Source organism: Abrus precatorius, unplaced genomic scaffold, assembly GCF_003935025.1.
Source record: "Abrus precatorius isolate BTA unplaced genomic scaffold, Abrus_2018 Scaffold8, whole genome shotgun sequence".
Classification (NCBI taxonomy): Eukaryota; Viridiplantae; Streptophyta; class Magnoliopsida; order Fabales; family Fabaceae; genus Abrus; species Abrus precatorius.
The window spans coordinates 458,151-475,703 of NW_020874428.1; the positions used below are offsets into that span (position 1 = coordinate 458,151).

Genomic DNA, 17,553 nt, shown 5'->3' on the forward strand with positions numbered 1-17,553 from the left:
TCAATAGAATTGAATGGTGGGCAAATTTTAAAATTGATTTAATAACAAAAAAGGAAAAATTGATTAATCAGTTTCTAATTATCTTTACCGCAAAGATCAAAATTAAAATTTCAAGAAAAAAGAATCTTATTTTTACAAGATGAGTCAACAATTATGGCTAAGCTTGCAACGACCACCTCTTTCAAAGAATTCAAATAAAAATGGCATTAGGTTAAGTCATCGTGCCAAACAATTTTTAAAAAAAGGGTCAAAAGACATTATTGAAAAACCTTCTAGCATAACAAATTATCTTTAGAAAAATGAAGATAATTGCTACAAACTACTATTTGAAAGCAAATGTTTTTTGAGTAAGCAATCCTAAGAGACTCTTTATAGACTTTTTTTTTAAATGTTATTATACTTTTATTATAAGAAAGCTTTTGTCCATTTTTTTTTATCAATGTCTTGTAATTTCTTAGCTTTCTACATATTAATTTTCATTTACATTGATGTCAAAATTATTATAAATTCAATGCTTTTCATTATTAGTAAGTGAAAAAAATAATATTAGAAGTACATTTTAATCAAACATAAATTGGTAATTTAAACATTATGAAATATATGTTTATATGGACTATTTATGAAAAAAACCTAAATAAATTAAATATTAAACTTGATTTTAAATTACTAAACATATTTAAAATATAAGTTCAAATTAATCTTAACTTTAAACTTATACCAGAACTTATACCTGTATATATAATGTATATATATACATGTATATAATAACTTTAAATAAATAAACTCTAACGAAAAAATATTTCCCTTATTTTAATTATTTCCCGCGTAAAAACCTTACCAAAAAAATTTTGGGTTAGCGTAGTCGCTGATTATTATTTGCTTTGCCCCTAAAACCCCAAAACCCTAAAGCATTCTCCTCTTTCTAAAATGCCCTCCGACCCCGTCGGCAACGGCGCTCTGGTCCCCTTCTCCGGCGATTCGCCGGCGTTATACACACTCCACCACGGCCTTGCCCCTCCGGTTTCTCGCCTCGCCATCTCCTGGTCTCGCGGCAACTCCCTCTGTGTCTCCTTTTTCGCCGGAGCCGGTGCCAAGGTCGTCGAGGTTAAGCTCAGCAACGAAGATTCGGAGATTGCCGACGCTCACCGGCGGCGAATTGCCTATGGCTCCGTCGCGCCCTTCGCTCTGCTTCAAAGTCGAAGGAGCTCTCTATCCGCTCTCTCGAAGACTCCTTTGCCTTATCATTCAGATTGGTAATTCAACCCAAGTTTTAACACTTGTTTGTTTAAGATTAATTTTGGAGAAACAATAGTTTTTTCTTTTGAAGTTTTCTTGTAATGTTAAAACAAGTAGTCATTGTTTCTTTGAAATAAGCTGAAGGCACTTAAATTTGAGGCACCTAAATTTTATACTTATATTTCGAAAACATGGAGCGAAAGTCAGTTTGTTGATTCATTGGATTCACCTGCTTATTTGTTTCGGTTTTTATTAAGATTTGAAATTTGAAGGCATGCTTGTTTCTTTTTGTTCGTATAAATGAATTTTGTTATTTTTAAATTCGGGGGCATTCCGGTTTTTCCATGTTGGCCTATGCTTATCGAAACTAAATGATGATGTTGTTAACTCCAGTTTTAATTTTAATTTTTCTGTATTGGTTTCATCTCTGTGCTAAGTGTATCTCCTGCATCTGATTGCGGCGGTAAAAATGCTCCCTTTCATCTCTGTGCTAAGGGTATCTTCTGCATTTGATTGCACTGTCGAATGTGGTAGCATTGGAAGTTGCTCACTTAATTTTTATATTTATTTTTGAGTTAAGTGCTTTGTGGGTTGTTAGGGACGTGCAGTTTCTCGCAAGTGTACTTGTTGACAATAGGTTAACTAGTTATTTTACTATCAGGTGGGAGCATGTGCTTCAGTATAGCAAGGAGATAGCTTTGCTTCTTGGGGGACCAAAGTTGCCCCCTTGTCCTGTAATTGAAGACCCACACACAATTGTTAAGGTACCACTGTGTGTAGTTGAGCTGAGACCTGCTTTGTGGGACTTATATCACTGAGAAGTTAGTCACTTGCTTTTTGACACTTATTGTAGACAGGTGAGGAACCAACATGTTTGAAAGCTGCATGGGAGTTAATGGAAATATTTTATGTGGACAAGCAATGTCAAGCATGGCTACCTGAAAGGCTTGTTGATTGGTTAGCTGTAATATTCTCTTTTTATTTTCTTGGCAGGTTTTGTAAATGGTTGCATTTAGTTTTAACACTGATCGAATATACTAATTTAAGGTTCACGGTTGCATTTTGTGACAGGATTATGACAGCCTCTTTACTAGTTCACATGAAACAATTCATGGCAAGCTTGTGGATTTTCAAAAAGAGCTTGTCAACCTACAGGTCTGGCAATAACTGCATGTGATGAATGTAATAATAATAAATGCCTTTTATTTGTATATGAAGAATTCTAGATATTGGGAATATTTGATTCTTGAGTCTCGAGTCTTGGAGTGGGTAAATGGTAATTATATATCAGGTTATCCAGTGTAATTATAGGTTGGGATGCTAATACAGGCCAGGCTTCTGTGTGTAAATTTATTTCTCTAGACCCAAGATTATACTGCCTGAGATTTTGCTTTACTTGATGGTATTTAATGCTCATGTCAACTTTTGGGAGGACCATTGGGTAGGAGATTACTCTTGTTATTTGTATTCTCTATGACTTGTCCAGAGCTAGTTTGGTGCGAAGATCACAAAATCTGTTTAAGGATCTTGGTAACCAAGTCCTGCCAGCTGATCCTTTGTGGGAATGTGATACACATGTAAGCTTTTATTAATCACCTTTTCTCTAACAAAGAAAAGGTATGTGTTTTGTTCTAGAGTGCTGTGCTGGGTTGATTCAGTAATACAGTACTCAAATTATTACAAAGTATTATAGGAATAGGTGCAGGAACATGAAGTTCCATGCAACTGAATCCAAAGTATTTCTGCTGCTGTGTTAGCCATGCTGTGATGTTCTGCTTCTGTACTTGACCTAGCAACCAAGGTTTACTTCTTCAACCACCAGGAAACTAGGTTTGGACCTAGAAAGATGCATGAACCAGAGGTTGTCGCCTGTCATCTGGGTCACTGATAGACATCCTGGGAGTCAATTTTCTGCTGTACATTCTTCCTATTCTTGGTGTTGCACCACATTTGGGCAAGAACTTTAGGATCTTCAATAATAATACTCTTTCATTCATATTCTGATCCAGCTTCTATGAACTGCTATCAGAGCAAGAGGAGTTTGAGTTTTAAAGAATGGAGAAGCAAGTTCTTGAAGAGTTCATGAAAGAAATCTCAGACATACCAGAATTTGAAGGCAAAGAAGCCTATTGGTGGCTGATTAATGTGGAGCAGCACTTTGAAGCCACTGCAATAGTTGAGGAAAAGATACAAAAGCTTGGGAAGGCTATAAGAGAACTTTGTTTGGTGGTTTGTGTGGAAAGGAGACATTCCAAGTGTATCATGATGGGACTTTTAAAAGACTTTACTTAAAGAATTTCAGCCGAAATATGACATAGATCTGCCTGTTTGGGTTGAAGATCAGGATTCTTTGGTGCTAGAAAACAAATTAGAAGATGAAGGTTTGGGGAGCAAAGAATACCTTCGAGGCTAGAAACAAATACAGAAAAATGTGCAATTGTTCAAGAAAAGGAACAAGAATCATGAAGCTAGAAATCTTGAAACCAAAAACTAACAAAGAAAAAGAAATCAACAGGGAAAAAGTTCACATTCTGGGTAAATAACCAAAAATGGAAGTGTTCAATTGGTTGGGACAGAGACTCTGAGTTGTCTTGAATATAATTTTTCCAGTTCTTCTTTTCACTAGTAAACCAGTTCTATCATCTCATCTTATTAATGAATTCCTTGATCCCCTAGTGTCCCCAAAAGCAAAATTGAGGAGCCTTGGATGTAGTTATTTATGACACTAGGGTTCTGTTCTATGCAGTCAAAAGTAGTTGGAAGAGTTATAAGGTCATTTATTAAGTTCAGAAAGAATCCAATCAGTTGTAATGTTGTAGAATTATATGGACTAACTAAATAGTGGTTCTTTGTATTTTCATTATAGTTTTAGTTAAGTAAATTCAGACCTTATCTTCTGGTTTGTCTCTAGTTCAGGGTTAGAATTCAGATATTCGGGTTTCTTATCTGTTGAAGGAGGTGAACTCCTCTCACACAACCCTTGTTATTCACGCATTACCCATCCTGTTTTCTTATTTTATCTTGATTTAAAATCAAAATTATAAACTTTATTCCTGGACTGCAGTGGCATGTGCCTCTGGTTTATTATTATAATTTGGTAGTCATAGTTGTTAATAGAGCACTATAGTAGCGCTATTGTGCTGGTGCGGTGTGCCTGTCGGCCGCCATGTTGCTGGGCGTTTGTTTTGTCACTGCGATTGTGGGGGTTCGAAGCTTGTGTGTGTGACTGCGAATTTGGGAAAGCAAGAAACCCTATTCTGAATTTTCAAAAATGCAGTGTTTTAATTATTTTTAAGGGTAGAAAGGTCATTTATGCTTTATAAAACATATATATTGATTTCATCTTCCCCACACTCTGCCTCTCTGCACGTAAGTCGGGCCCTCAACATAGTGGTTTCTCCCATCTTCACCGGCTCACCTGTTCCATTTACCTAGAGAAATCAGCTTTTCTAACGTCTCTTCCGTGTTTCTGTTAACTGAGCACTCATATATATATATATATATATGCATATTATAAATTTTTAAATAGCGGTCATCCCGCTATACGCTATTATGTTATAATGTTTTAGGGGTTAGCTGCTATTTGCCACTATTCTAGATTAACAACTATGTTGGTAATGAATTGAAGATATAAATATTTCATTTAGTTGTATGACAGTGGTTAGAGATTTAAATGTAATGAAGCTTTTCTGAACTTAAAGTTGAGATGGTTTTGTTTTAAATTCTTATTACAAATATATTTGATGTTTCTTAAAGATTTTTTCCTTTTGTTTTGTTTTGGAGTATTATAAATTTTATGAAGTTATTTCTGTTGTCTTTTATTTTGGCAACTAGTTGTTACTTTTGATGTATTAGCTGTTGGTTTTAAAATAGATATATTAATATTCAATTGATATTAAGATATATATCTCTACTCTTTGTATTCCATAAACAGTGCTACTTCGACAAATATAGAATATTTATTGAATCATCCCTTTCAGTACTAATCATTGTCTATAGTCATTGTATTTGATCGATTTCTGCAAGGTTGTTGAAATAAAATTATAAGATTTGTCTGTGCAGGTGATTGAGGATGATCCGAAATATTGGGAATTGTTGTCATCTGCATTATCAGTTGGTTGGCTTGATATTGTGGTGAGTAAAGGCTACGGTATTTTTCATATTTTTCTGTTGCATCTGATGATCTGTTGTAAATAAATAACTATATTAAGTTAGCTTTCATTTGCAGGTGAAAATGCTGCGGTTGCATGGATCTTACCAATTAGATCAGCTTAGTAATCGGGAGGTTGGCATGAAAATTATGAAAATGTTATTGTATGATAGAGATGAATATGCACAATTTGGTTTTGGTAATTTTATAGTTTGAATTTCACTTTCCTGGTAAAAATCTGATTTCTATTATTGGCCATGTACATACAATATTCAACTAGATTCAAATCCCTTTAATAATTTGATTGTTTAGCACTTTAAATGTCCCTCAGTGATTCTCTTTTTAACCACTACATATTCCCCTTCTCTTCATCCATAACAAATATCACAATCACTAGAGTTGTGGGTCTTCTAGCTTATACGCAAGTGTTAGAATGGAATTTCTTATCTGATTATAGTATACCCCAACCAGAAGTGTTTTTTAAAACTTTAATAGCATCTTTGGAGTTATTTGTATACTTATATTTCACCATCGTTTATTGAAATATTTTCATTTTTCTTGTCATTATTTTTTACTTTGCTGAAGCTCCTTGCAAATCCAAGACCTGAAAAGGAAAAAAAATCTCATTAGTTCACATTCTTCTGGCCAAACTAGCTTGATGAGCTTGATAGTGTTCACTTCAAATCATGGAATCTAGTTTGGCAATACTTCAAGTGTGTTGCTATTCCTTGCTGTGTGGTTAATTTTTTGTCGTAAAGAGTCTATCGATAATCTTTATTGCTGCTATTCATCATTCTTTTTTTCTTTAAATATACACTCTTTCGTAACTTAAATGATTGGTTTCTGATCTGGAGTTTCTTTTACATTATGTTTGGGTAAAGAATTTTAAGGAGGGAATTTAATTTAAAACAAAAAATTGAAGTGCTTTATTAGAGGGATTTTAAAATGTTGCCTTGGAGAAGACCAACAGAAGATCTAGCAAGAAAAGTGGAACTTATAAAGGCAAAAATAGTCCTTACCTTATGAGATGAGCTAGCTTTTGGGATTGAGTTAAGTTTAAAGCCCAAGTTCAAGAGAAGTTAAGATAGAGAACAAAACCGTACAACTATCCTTGAGGAGAGTAGATGGAATGACTTTTACTTTAGAGAAAATGGACAAATAGAGACATAAAAGAACTTTGGAGAAAATTATTAAAAGAAATCTCATGGTAAATAATATCTAGTTTGGCTTTTTACTGAGTTTAATAGCTACCTGTAATCTATGTAGTCGACTTCATGTAGTAGGATGAGGCTTTGCTGTTGTTGTAATGTTTCCACTTTCATGCTCTTTGCCTTGTATTAATTTGCTCAATGTGCCTCATTGATTTTGAAATCTGAAGTTATTGATGCTGCTTCTACTATATTAGATATTTATACCAATACTTTGTCTGCTTTCAGTTAGAAAATGGACTTGTAGAGGCTGTTGCTGTTCTCATTTCCAATATGCCTCGCTTACGTCCTGAATCTGCTGTTGGAAAATTAGGTGAATGCTTTAAATCCAAGCCTGACTTTATCAAGGTATCCAGATTCCACTATATTTTAAGATGTATTATTACATATGCTTTTTGGCGCATTTATTTTTTCTATTGTGTATTTCTATTTATAGGCCTGGGAAAAATGGAGGTCACAACTTACAAAACTGGATTGCAGTCCATTCTGGATTCAGTGTGATAATCAAGGAACTCGTGAGGGCTTGAGAAACTTGCTACAAATTATGCTTGGTAATGCTGAGAGTCTATGCATGGCTACATGTTCTTGGATTGAGTTATATATTTCTCATTTTCTATACATCAGGCCATTTACAATCGTAAGTTCAACCTACATATGCAATAGTTAACTTTTAAATTTTTTTTTTCTTGAATTGTTGGCTTAAATAATTCCTTTCTTGGATCTTTGTTAATTAAATGGACCTTTACATGATATTGTAACCCCTTCTCCTTCCCCTTTCGTTAGCAGGGAATAGAAAGCATGTATATTTTGGCCCAGAAATGCTTACAGTTGAAACCACCATCTAGTACACATAGGTTGACAGCACTTATGATTGGAATTCTTGGAGAAAATACTGAGGTGATTATTGCACTTTTACTTTCCATTTATCTTTTTCAAACATTTTTGGCCTGCTGCTGCCTTTTTCTTCCCATTATTGTGTTATTTTACCCAATTCCACCCTTCACAATGATCTTTTTGAAATGTCTCAGGTTGTTTTAGCGGAGTGTTCCAGAGAATTTGGCCCGTGGTGAGCTGATTCTCATATATCATTCCCAGATTTTAGCTTTATTCGTTATATGCATTTTTGGACTAGCTTATTTTGCTTACTAAATAATCTTATAATCTGTTAGAATTAAGTGTGAATTGAGTCACACATGGAATGAGATATGAGCAAGTTAAGGGTTTAGAAAGAGATAGATCCAAGCACCATAGCTTTAAGGTTTTGGGATTGCATTGTGGTGTCTTACTCTTTGTAAGGCTCTTTACCTAAATAACTCTCCTAACCCAACAGTGGTATCAAAGCTAGCTTTTGAGAGTGAGTTAGGTCTAAGTTTCTTTACATGATATTAGAACTAGATCAATCTAGGTGACCACAGACGAGTGGATGAGCCGTGGCAAAAAGAGCCAACGGCATGACACCTATGGTCAATGTGAAAGTGCATTGTAGAGGAAACGTTGATATTAGATGAGTCCTAGCAGAGAGTTAGTAGCGCTCAAGTGTGGAGGGTGTGGAGCCCAAAAAGTGTATTCAGTGGATGGTAGCCCACATGGAAGAAAACAAGAGTTGCTCTAGTGTAGACTATGGATACTTGTGGATGAAAAAAATTCCGCTGCTGAGGAAGTCGATATGAATAGATAGGTTCACACTTGAAGTGAAATGTTAGAATCAAGTGTGAATTGAGTCACATACGAAATAAGATATAAACAAATTAGGGGTTTATAAAGAGATGGACCCAAACACCATAGCCTTAAGGTTTTGGGATTGTATTGTGGTGTCTTACTCTTTGTAAGACTCCCTACCTAAATAACACCCCCAATCCAACAGTCGGCTGGGATTTCTCAAGACCCTAGCCGTAGTGCGAAGGACGTAGAGGTTTGGCAAAAGTCAAGCTCATTGCCTTGACAGAGCAATGTTCCCAGGCAGGGGGATTTGTGAAATTATAGTTGCTGTTTACGAAGAACATTTGGGTAGGGCACATTCAAAGCAAGCAAGCCACCACTTTGACATCTACCAAATCTGAGCAAAGTAACGTATGCTTATAACCTAAAGTGGAGGAAGATGTTAAGCACTTATTAGTGGCAAATCTCTTAAAGTAAGCCTGGTTTAGTCGTGTAACAGTGGCGTTGGTAGCTTTAAGATTTTGGACTTGCATTATGGTGTCCTATTCTTTGTAAGGCTCCCTATCTAAATAAATCTCCCAAACCAATAGTGGTATCAGAGCTAGCTTTTGGGAGTGAGTTAGTTCCAAGTTTCTTTACATAATCAAAGCAAATTATGCACTGAGTTTCTCCGTTTTAGTGTGGCTTGATGATAATGGGACTATTTATTTGTCATGTATCAATAAAATAGGTTGGTGGCACATGCCATAGAATTGTTGACTGCTGGGAGTGAGCAAGCAGAGATTCTTCTGCATGAGGAGCGTTATAACTTGGGGGGAATCAGCATGGTGGAACTGCATCGGCTTGTATATGCACAACTTCTATCTTCACATGCATTGACCTGGCAAGTGAGTGTTAGTTACTTGAGTGAAAGTTTTTGGTTAATCTGATGTCAAACTGATGAATTTTGTTTGATGAATTGAATTGATGTCTTAATGCACATCAGAATTTGCTGTTGCACATACATGCCTTGGACTTTTGAGATATGATTGATAGACTTAGTCAGGATGAAACCGTTGTCTCATAAACAGGATTTAGCATTACTTTAAATGAAAGTTTTAATGAAATTACAATTTTATCAGTACTACAATGATATTTTGTGCAAGTAATCTTATCTGGTGCTCCTATGTTCTATTGTTCACATATCTGCAGATAGCTCCAATATATTTAACATCATGCATGAAGCAAGGAATGGGCTTGTTAGAAAATTTATTGTGCAGGCAATCTGTTCAAAATAATGGAGTGTTGCTTAAGGTAACTGTTTTAGCTTCTTACCTGTTTGTTGTTATTTGTCTCACTAATCATATCCTCATGGTTTAGTATATTTTTTATATGCTTGAGTGACTGACAAATCATTTTTATGCAGAACATTGAGATATGCCGTTTGTATGAGCTTGATCTTATTAGTTCAAATATCATGAAGGTAATCTGCACCTCTTGATTGTGTGCAGAAAGCTTGTGGATTAGAAAATCTTTACCGTTCTTTCATAATCTAGTTTACTGACATGCATAAGAAATATATAGATTGCTGGAGTATATCACTGGAAGCATGGTCGTAAGGGTGCTGGAGTATACTGGCTTCAACAAGCCCAAGATGCAAGTTGTCTAGATAGGATTGCTCAACAGTTATTTGATTCTGTTGGAAAGTCAATATCTGATGAAAGCTTCAAGGTAGTCTCATAATACTCCATAAACAACTTGCTGAAAGATTTTCATATATATATATATATATGGAGAATGATTTTCTTACACCAGTGTAAGTATAAAATTTTTTACACTAAATCTGAATCTTTCATTTAACTTACATCTAACAGCCAGTGAAGTACTAAATTATAATCTCGTTAGATGTAAGTTGATTGAAAGACTCAAATTGAGTGTAAGAGTTTTTAGACTTACACTGGTATAAGAAGATTCTGTCCCTATATATATATATTTATTTATTCTTAGCTATGAATTATTTTTTCTTGATAATTATTTAGATTTCTAACTTCATCCATTTTTTTTACAGCAATGGGAAGGCATAATTGAACTATTGGGTTCAGAGTCTAAGCCTGCTGGGGGTCTTGAATTTTTGCACAAGTATGAATGTGCTATTCACTGTATTTTCATCTTGTTTTCTTGTCTTACATTTCTTAAATGTCAAATATCAGGTATAGGGATTTCAAGAAATCTCTTCAGCAGGTATCTGGTGGAAAATCAACTGATGCTGCCAGGCATGCTATAGGGTCCCTAATACTGGTATTACAAACACACTTCAATTCATTACCTTGGCTCCAGTAAAATCATTCAAACTAGTCCCTTTACTTGTTGGGATTCTTTTTGTGCTATACAAATATATGATCTGTTTGGCAACACCTTGTTATATGATTCAATTTTGTTAAAAACTTTCTATTAGACATAATATTTTGATACCTGTAATTAGGAATATAAAGACACAGTAAGTTAGGAGTCAGTTTTTTGTTAGAGGGACGAAAGGAAAAGGAGAGCCCAGAAATCTCAAATATCCTGTATTATGATAGCCATGCACTATGCAGCATTCACATTCAGTTGTTCCAACATTGTTCCTTGTACTATGACCTTTGATCTCATCCCCTGGAAGGAGACCAAGAGATAGAGCAATTTTATCAATAAAAGTTCTATTCTTTAATGAAATTCTGATCCAGTTCTATTAGTCAGCTTACTACTGTGAAAAATAATACAGTTTTCATTCTGCAGCTTCTGAAAAATCCATCGACTCCTCAGCGCTTTTGGCTGCCCCTTCTGTATGACTCGGTGAGCGTATTTTAAAATGCTTCAGTATAATCGTGGATTCTTTCAGTATGCAGTAAGTGGAACCAGTGAAAGCATTAGGTTGAGAATATTGTAGCGATAGTCAAATTGATATTTTGAAATGTATCTAGCCTGCCCACTTTTAGCTAAGCTGCTCATATTAACTTTTTTTAATAAATATCATTTGGCTCATGCTTTAACTGCAGGTTCTTTTAATTATGTAGTCTCATGGCTTTTTTATACTGAATGTTATTGTTTATGCAATTATCTTCTTACCTCTAATACCTTGTTATTTCCTCCTTGATCATTAGTTTTCTTGATTGATGCTTCACCACTGGAGCAAATAAATCATCCCATCTATTTTGTTTATCTCGTATCGTGGTTGATTCTCATGTGATGTCATTGATTTTTGCGTGTTATATTTCTAGCCATTGTATTTTACGTGACGTGTGTTTATTTTACTCTTGACGATATGATTGCCTTCCTTGTTTCCTTTGGGTGCAGTTGAAACTGCTTAATTGGCAGGATTGTCCTCTTTTAACTGTATCCGAGACCAATCTTCTGTTGAACAAACTTCAAGAGTTATCCTTGGCGAGGCAGCGCCCACACTTCACGGAGCCTAGCTTACCTCCTGATGCACTAAGCTCTATTAGGATTGCTCTGGCTACAAATCTTGGTCGTGCTATACTTGAAGAATAGGGTGATCAAATATACACGTTAATGATGGAATAGCAATATCATTCAATCACCGGGCGACCAAAGCAATATCATTCAATCACCGGTGCGTCGTTGGCTTTCACAGTGGTTGTGTAACCTATTGTAAATTTCTATGGACATGGATAGTTTTTTCAGCTTACTGGGATTGGGCTTTAGTTGTATCTTTTCGATTTGAATTTGATGTTGTACCAGCGAGAATTTCAACCAAAATAACTTAAAATCTTTTGAAAATCTTATAGAGCATTCTGGAGGATAATATCTGATTGGTGAAATTATAAAAAAGATGAAAAGTTTTTTAAATTATAATTTTTAATCACAAGTAAAGTCTAATGCTTTTTCGGCCTCTAGTTTGGCATGTATGATTGTGGTTTTGTTAAATTTTTTGAGTATATTAACTTTCTCTTGTTTTCAAATTATACAAATTTAATCCTTTGTTGATTTCTTATAACTTAAAATTTACAATTCTACTTGTACAAACTAAGTTAAATAAATTGTCTTATATTGAAAATTATCATTTAAAACGTTATTTTTGCATTTGAAATTATTTTAAATTTATCATGATCTTTTAAATATTTGGATAGAAAATAGTAATTAAAGGATTTAAAGTGGGGAAAAAAGACGTGTCATTTGCTTAATTTAATGATTTAAAGCTTTACTTATCCAATCTTTTTCTCTTGCTTTGGTGAGAGGGAGGGAGAGAGGAAGCGAAAGATATCAAATGGTAAGGATTTAATTTTTGTTTGTTTCATAATTAAGTTCCTTTTTTGTTTTTTTTAATGTTTGAGCAGAGATTTTTTTGATAGGAATGCAACATGTGCCCAGCTTGGACCTTGCTTTCTTAATATAAAATTGAAGGATATAAAGAATTAGTTCTATAACATTGTCTTTAAAACAATTTTAAAAATTAAGAAGGCAAATAATTCACTTGATAAATTTGTTCTAAAATCATATTTAAAAAATTAATAATAAGAAATCAATGACATATTACTTGAAAAAAAAAAAAAAAAACAGGAAACTGCCTCATTCATGGCATATGGAGACAAGGATAGGTTATTGGTCGTTGTAGGCGGCAAAGGAAGGGGCAACAAATGTGTGTTTGTGGTATAGAAGCATGAAGGTTGGAATTGTTACTGCCATGAAAGTTTGCCTTTTTTTAGTTATTTAGTAGGTTTACGGAGAATGGCCTTGCTTGGGTTTGGTGTTCTTTATTTATGAAGTATTAGTCTAGCCCAGTGGATTGCAGTTCTAGCAAAGATTCAAGAAGAAGAGTTTCTAGACATCATTTGGAGGTGGATAAAGACATGAACAAGCTAGAGTTTGCCACACATTTTCTTAGACATGAAGCTATGTTTATCTAACAAATTTCCACACAATTGGTGAATGGGCAATGCCTTGGGTTTGTTTGGTGTCAGTCTATAGATCAGTAAACGTTTACTCATGTGGTGTTCATTGTGGTTCATGAAAAGCTTTTCATTTTTATGGCTTCATTGTTTTCTTTTTGGTATAGTAATAATATATTATTCTATTCGGCTACATCTTACATTTCATGTAATTACACTTCTGTATCTCTCTCAAAGCTTTTGGTTCATTTTATTCTATACATGGACTAATTACCTACACTTCAGTTAAATCATATATATTATCATTTTGATGAACCTTGTTTCTCACAAACTAATAAAATTAAATAACTAATTTAATATACTCAAACTAACTATAAAAAACACAACAAAACAAAGAAATTTAATTAAAAAAATATTTAAAGATATTTCAAAACCATGTTATGAAACATAAGTTAAGTCCAACACAATGAATGGTCTGTTTGTATAACTCTTAAAAGGGACTTTGCGCACCATTCAATGTATTTTATTAATGAATGTATTAAATCGTTTCAATAAACGTCTTCTTAATTATATTTGGCATTTCTTTTGGCGTGTACTGAAAGCATTGGTGTAGAATTCAGACCATTTATTTCCATAATAAATACTTGACAATGAAAGTCATACGAGTGTAAGTGAAAAATACTAAATATTTTTATTAATTTTTTAATTATATTAAAAATGAGAAAGAAATACTTTTTATATTTTTAATCTACCACACATACTTTATTTGTCATTGAGTAGCGTTTAGTTTTATTGCATTGGTATTGATTTTCTATCATCTTTGAAAATTCATGGCAATTTCCCGAGGTTCATATGTCCCACAGTCACAAGTCCTTCTCTCAACTCAGAAGACTGATTCAAATGTGTTTTATATTGAATCTCATTAGTCTCACGCGGTGTCAGAATTTTGAAGTTTTCAACTCAAAATTTTAATCCCTAAGAGACGTTTAACATTATTTTGCATCAAAAGGAAAATGTATTGGTTGTATCATAGGTTAACTCAATAATAATCCGTTGAGAAAGTCTACTAATGCATTCCTTTTAATATATTTTTAATTATTAATTAAAATTTATTAAAAATTACAAAAATTAAATAAATTTCATCTTTTGTCTTAAATTAATTTTATTTTTCGTACTCTTATAAATTTTAATGACTTTTAATTAATAATTAAGAATTTAAGTTTATTTTTCATGCCGGCTCGATTATGCCAAAAGCATTATCGAATGGTCTTGATTTGGCTATAAATATTCTTCAGTTTCGTTCCATTCCTTACCTACGTCCACTTTAAATTTATAGGAAATCGTAAACAGCGTTCACAAAAGTTTGAATTGTTAAAACAAAATCATCCATGGGGTGGTTCATATCCCTGCTTAGAATGATTGTGTGTTTACAAGTGTTACTCTTTTCTTATTCTTCTTCCCATTCATTATTATGCCACCATGACCAGAGCTCAACCTTACTTCAATTCAAGAACTCCATCACTGTTGATACTGATTATGCTTGCAGTCAAACTCAGAAGTTAGAAACATGGAAGAATGGGACAGATTGTTGCACGTGGCTAGGGGTCACGTGCGACACCCTAACTGGTCACGTGATTGGTCTGGACCTCAGTTGCAGTGGCCTTGAAGGAACAATTCCTTGGTTTTTCTCTAACCTCACCCATCTTAATTTCTTAAGTCTCTCATTGAATAAGCTTAATGGTTCAATTCCATCCTCACTTTTAACTCTTCCACAACTTACTTCATTGTATCTTGAGAATAATCAATTTAGTGGTCAAATTCCAAATGTCTTTCATGTGTCAAACAGATTTCAAGAAATAAATTTGAGCAACAACAATATTGGAGGTGAGTTGCCGTCATCACTTTCAAATCTTCAGCATCTCATTCACTTGGATCTTTCAGGTAATAGACTGAATGGTTTAATCACATCATCACTTTCACATCTTCAACATCTCACTTACTTAGATCTTTCATCCAATGAATTTAGCAATAAAATCCCCGATGTGTTTGGGGGCCTAACAAAGTTGAAAACTCTAAAACTCAGGGCTAATAATTTAGAGGGACGAATTCCATCTTCATTGTTTAGCTTAACTCAACTCTCTAACTTGGATTGTTCTTCAAATAAATTAGAAGGCCCTTTTCCTGACAACATAATAGGGTTTCCAAATCTAACTGCATTAAACTTGAATAACAACTTACTAAATGAAACAATTCCTTCATGGTGTTTATCTTTGCCTAATTTGGTATTTTTAGATCTATCATATAATCATTTTTCAGGACACATAAGTGCAATATCATCATATTCCTTGCAGTTTCTTTATTTGTGCAATAACAATCTACAAGGTGATATTCCGGATTCTATATTTAAACTAGCGAAACTTTTGGACTTGAGTTTATCATCAAACAACTTGAGTGGCTCTATTAATTTTGAACTTTTCTCCAAGCTTCAATATCTTCAAAGTCTTTCCTTTTCACACAACAGTCATTTATCACCAAACTTTGAATCCAATGTTAATTACAATTTCTCTCTCTTAGAAAGTTTGGAGTTATCTTGTGTTAATTTAACCCAATTTCCTAAATCATTAGGAAAATTTCCAAATTTGAGTTATCTGGATTTATCCAATAACAAAATTATTGGAGAAGTTCCCGATTGGTTTCATGAAATGGATTCATTATATATGTTGAATCTCTCTCAAAACCTATTGACAACATCATTGGACCAACTCTCAAGGATTCATACGCTTGGTTACCTTGATCTTAGTTTCAACTTAATGGCTGGTGGCATCTCTTCATCAATTTGCAACGTGAGTTTCCTTCAGATTCTCAACCTATCCTATAACAAGTTGATTGGCACCATTCCACAATGCCTTGGAAATTTATCATCCCTTCAAGTTTTGGATTTGCACAACAACAAACTTCATGGCACTTTGCCAAGTACCTTGTCAAAGATCAAGGGACTGAGAACTCTAAATCTAAATGGCAACCAATTTGAAGGTCCTTTGCCCAAATCGTTGTCCAACTGCATACAACTAGAGCTTTTAAATCTTGGCAACAACCAAATAGAGGATACATTTCCTCATTGGCTTCAAACCCTACCACATTTAAAAGTACTAGTTTTGCGAGCCAATAAGTTGCATGGTATTGTTGCCAATCTAAAGATCAAGCAACCATTTCCCAGTTTGATTATTTTTGATATATCAACCAATCACTTCAGTGGTCCATTACCAATAGCTTATGTAAGAAATTTTAAAGCTATGAAAAGTAAAGTGGATAGCAGTTTGCAATACATCAACATAGATATAGGATTTGAAGCACAACCATTTAGAGCTAATTATGTGCTGGTCTATGATTCTGTTACTGAAACAATAAAAGGGATTAGTATCACACTCGAGAAAATTCCAACAAACTTTGTATATATTGATTTATCAAAAAATAATTTTGACGGGGGAATTTCAAATGGTATTAAACAGCTTCATGCACTGAAAGGGCTTAACCTTTCCTATAATAGACTTGTCGGTTCTATTCCACAATCAATGGGAGATTTGGCAGAATTGGAGTCATTGGATCTCTCCTCAAACATGCTCACTGGTGAGATTCCAATAGAATTTACCAATTTGAATTACCTTGCAATATTAAATCTTTCCTATAACCATCTTGTGGGAGAAATACCTCAAGGAAAGCAGTTCAATACATTTGCAAATGATTCCTATGAGGGAAACGTGGGATTATGTGGACCTCCATTGTCAAAAGAATGCAACAAGGTTCTTGATCAGTTCCCTTCACCTTCAACGACCTTCCAACTTGAACAAAAATTTGGATTTGGTTGGAAACCAGTGGCTATAGGATATGGATGTGGAATGGTATTTGGAGTGGGCTTAGGATGTTGTGTGTTGTTAATAGGAAAGCCTGAGTGGCTCGTGAGGATGGTTGGAGGCAATCCTAACAAAAGGGAAAGAAAGAACAGAACAAGATGACTGGTTGAAACCATGGAAGAATGGATTAATGAATGTGTGACATATATGAAGTATGTCTTGTTGCACACCTTCCTTTTCTATTTTCAGTCACGCTTTCTCGGGAAACAAAAGTTAACTTTCTGTGATATAATTGTAAGCATTGGTATTAGCAATCATTGTTACAAATTAAATTTGTGAAATATTGATCATTAATAAAAAAATTTGTCTTTAAAATCTAGTCTCCATCTATATATTCTCAATTGTTTTGAAACTTTTATTAAAATTTCTATATAAATTTCAAGATTCTTAATCTCATGAATTAAAAAGTAGTTTACTTAGAGACACTAACATTTTTATTTACTATCAAAATTTAATATAAATTAATTCAATATTTAAATAATAAATTATTACTAAATTAATAATTTTTTTACAAGAAAAGTTTA

General features: G+C 33.9%; 2 protein-coding genes across 3 annotated transcripts; both read left to right on the plus strand.

The window, feature by feature from the left end:
- Positions 1-892: 892 nt before the first annotated feature.
- LOC113845878 (nuclear pore complex protein NUP85) lies at positions 893-12,002 on the plus strand. The gene is made up of 18 exons (XM_027473542.1): positions 893-1,253; positions 1,898-2,000; positions 2,090-2,200; positions 2,308-2,391; positions 5,299-5,370; positions 5,465-5,521; positions 6,823-6,942; positions 7,031-7,231; positions 7,381-7,491; positions 7,623-7,660; positions 8,984-9,140; positions 9,445-9,546; positions 9,659-9,715; positions 9,817-9,963; positions 10,301-10,371; positions 10,443-10,530; positions 11,008-11,064; positions 11,566-12,002. Exons 1-18 carry the CDS (start codon positions 928-930, stop codon positions 11,758-11,760), a joined length of 2,097 nt encoding a protein of 698 aa, XP_027329343.1. The 5' UTR covers positions 893-927; the 3' UTR covers positions 11,761-12,002.
- A 2,352-nt stretch (positions 12,003-14,354) lies between these two features.
- Positions 14,355-17,339, plus strand: LOC113845877 (receptor-like protein Cf-9 homolog). Of its 2 annotated transcripts, XM_027473541.1 has the most exons (2): positions 14,430-14,799; positions 14,965-17,338. In XM_027473541.1, exon 2 carries the CDS (start codon positions 15,821-15,823, stop codon positions 17,129-17,131), a length of 1,311 nt encoding a protein of 436 aa, XP_027329342.1. In that variant the 5' UTR covers positions 14,430-14,799; positions 14,965-15,820; the 3' UTR covers positions 17,132-17,338. The 2 variants fall into 2 exon arrangements, with proteins under 2 accessions (XP_027329341.1, XP_027329342.1); XM_027473540.1 differs by having other exon boundaries at positions 14,355-17,339.
- The last annotated feature ends 214 nt before the right edge of the window (positions 17,340-17,553 follow it).

Coding starts and splice junctions, on each gene's coding strand:
- LOC113845877 (XM_027473540.1), top strand. CDS start 14,507: ATGGGGTGGTTCATATCCCTGCTTAGAATGATTGTGTGTTTACAAGTG.
- LOC113845878 (XM_027473542.1), top strand. CDS start 928: ATGCCCTCCGACCCCGTCGGCAACGGCGCTCTGGTCCCCTTCTCCGGC. Junction 2,201..2,307: donor GGCTTGTTGATTGGTTAGCT/GTAATATTCTCT, acceptor ATTTTGTGACAG/GATTATGACAGCCTCTTTAC. Junction 9,547..9,658: donor ATAATGGAGTGTTGCTTAAG/GTAACTGTTTTA, acceptor ATTTTTATGCAG/AACATTGAGATATGCCGTTT.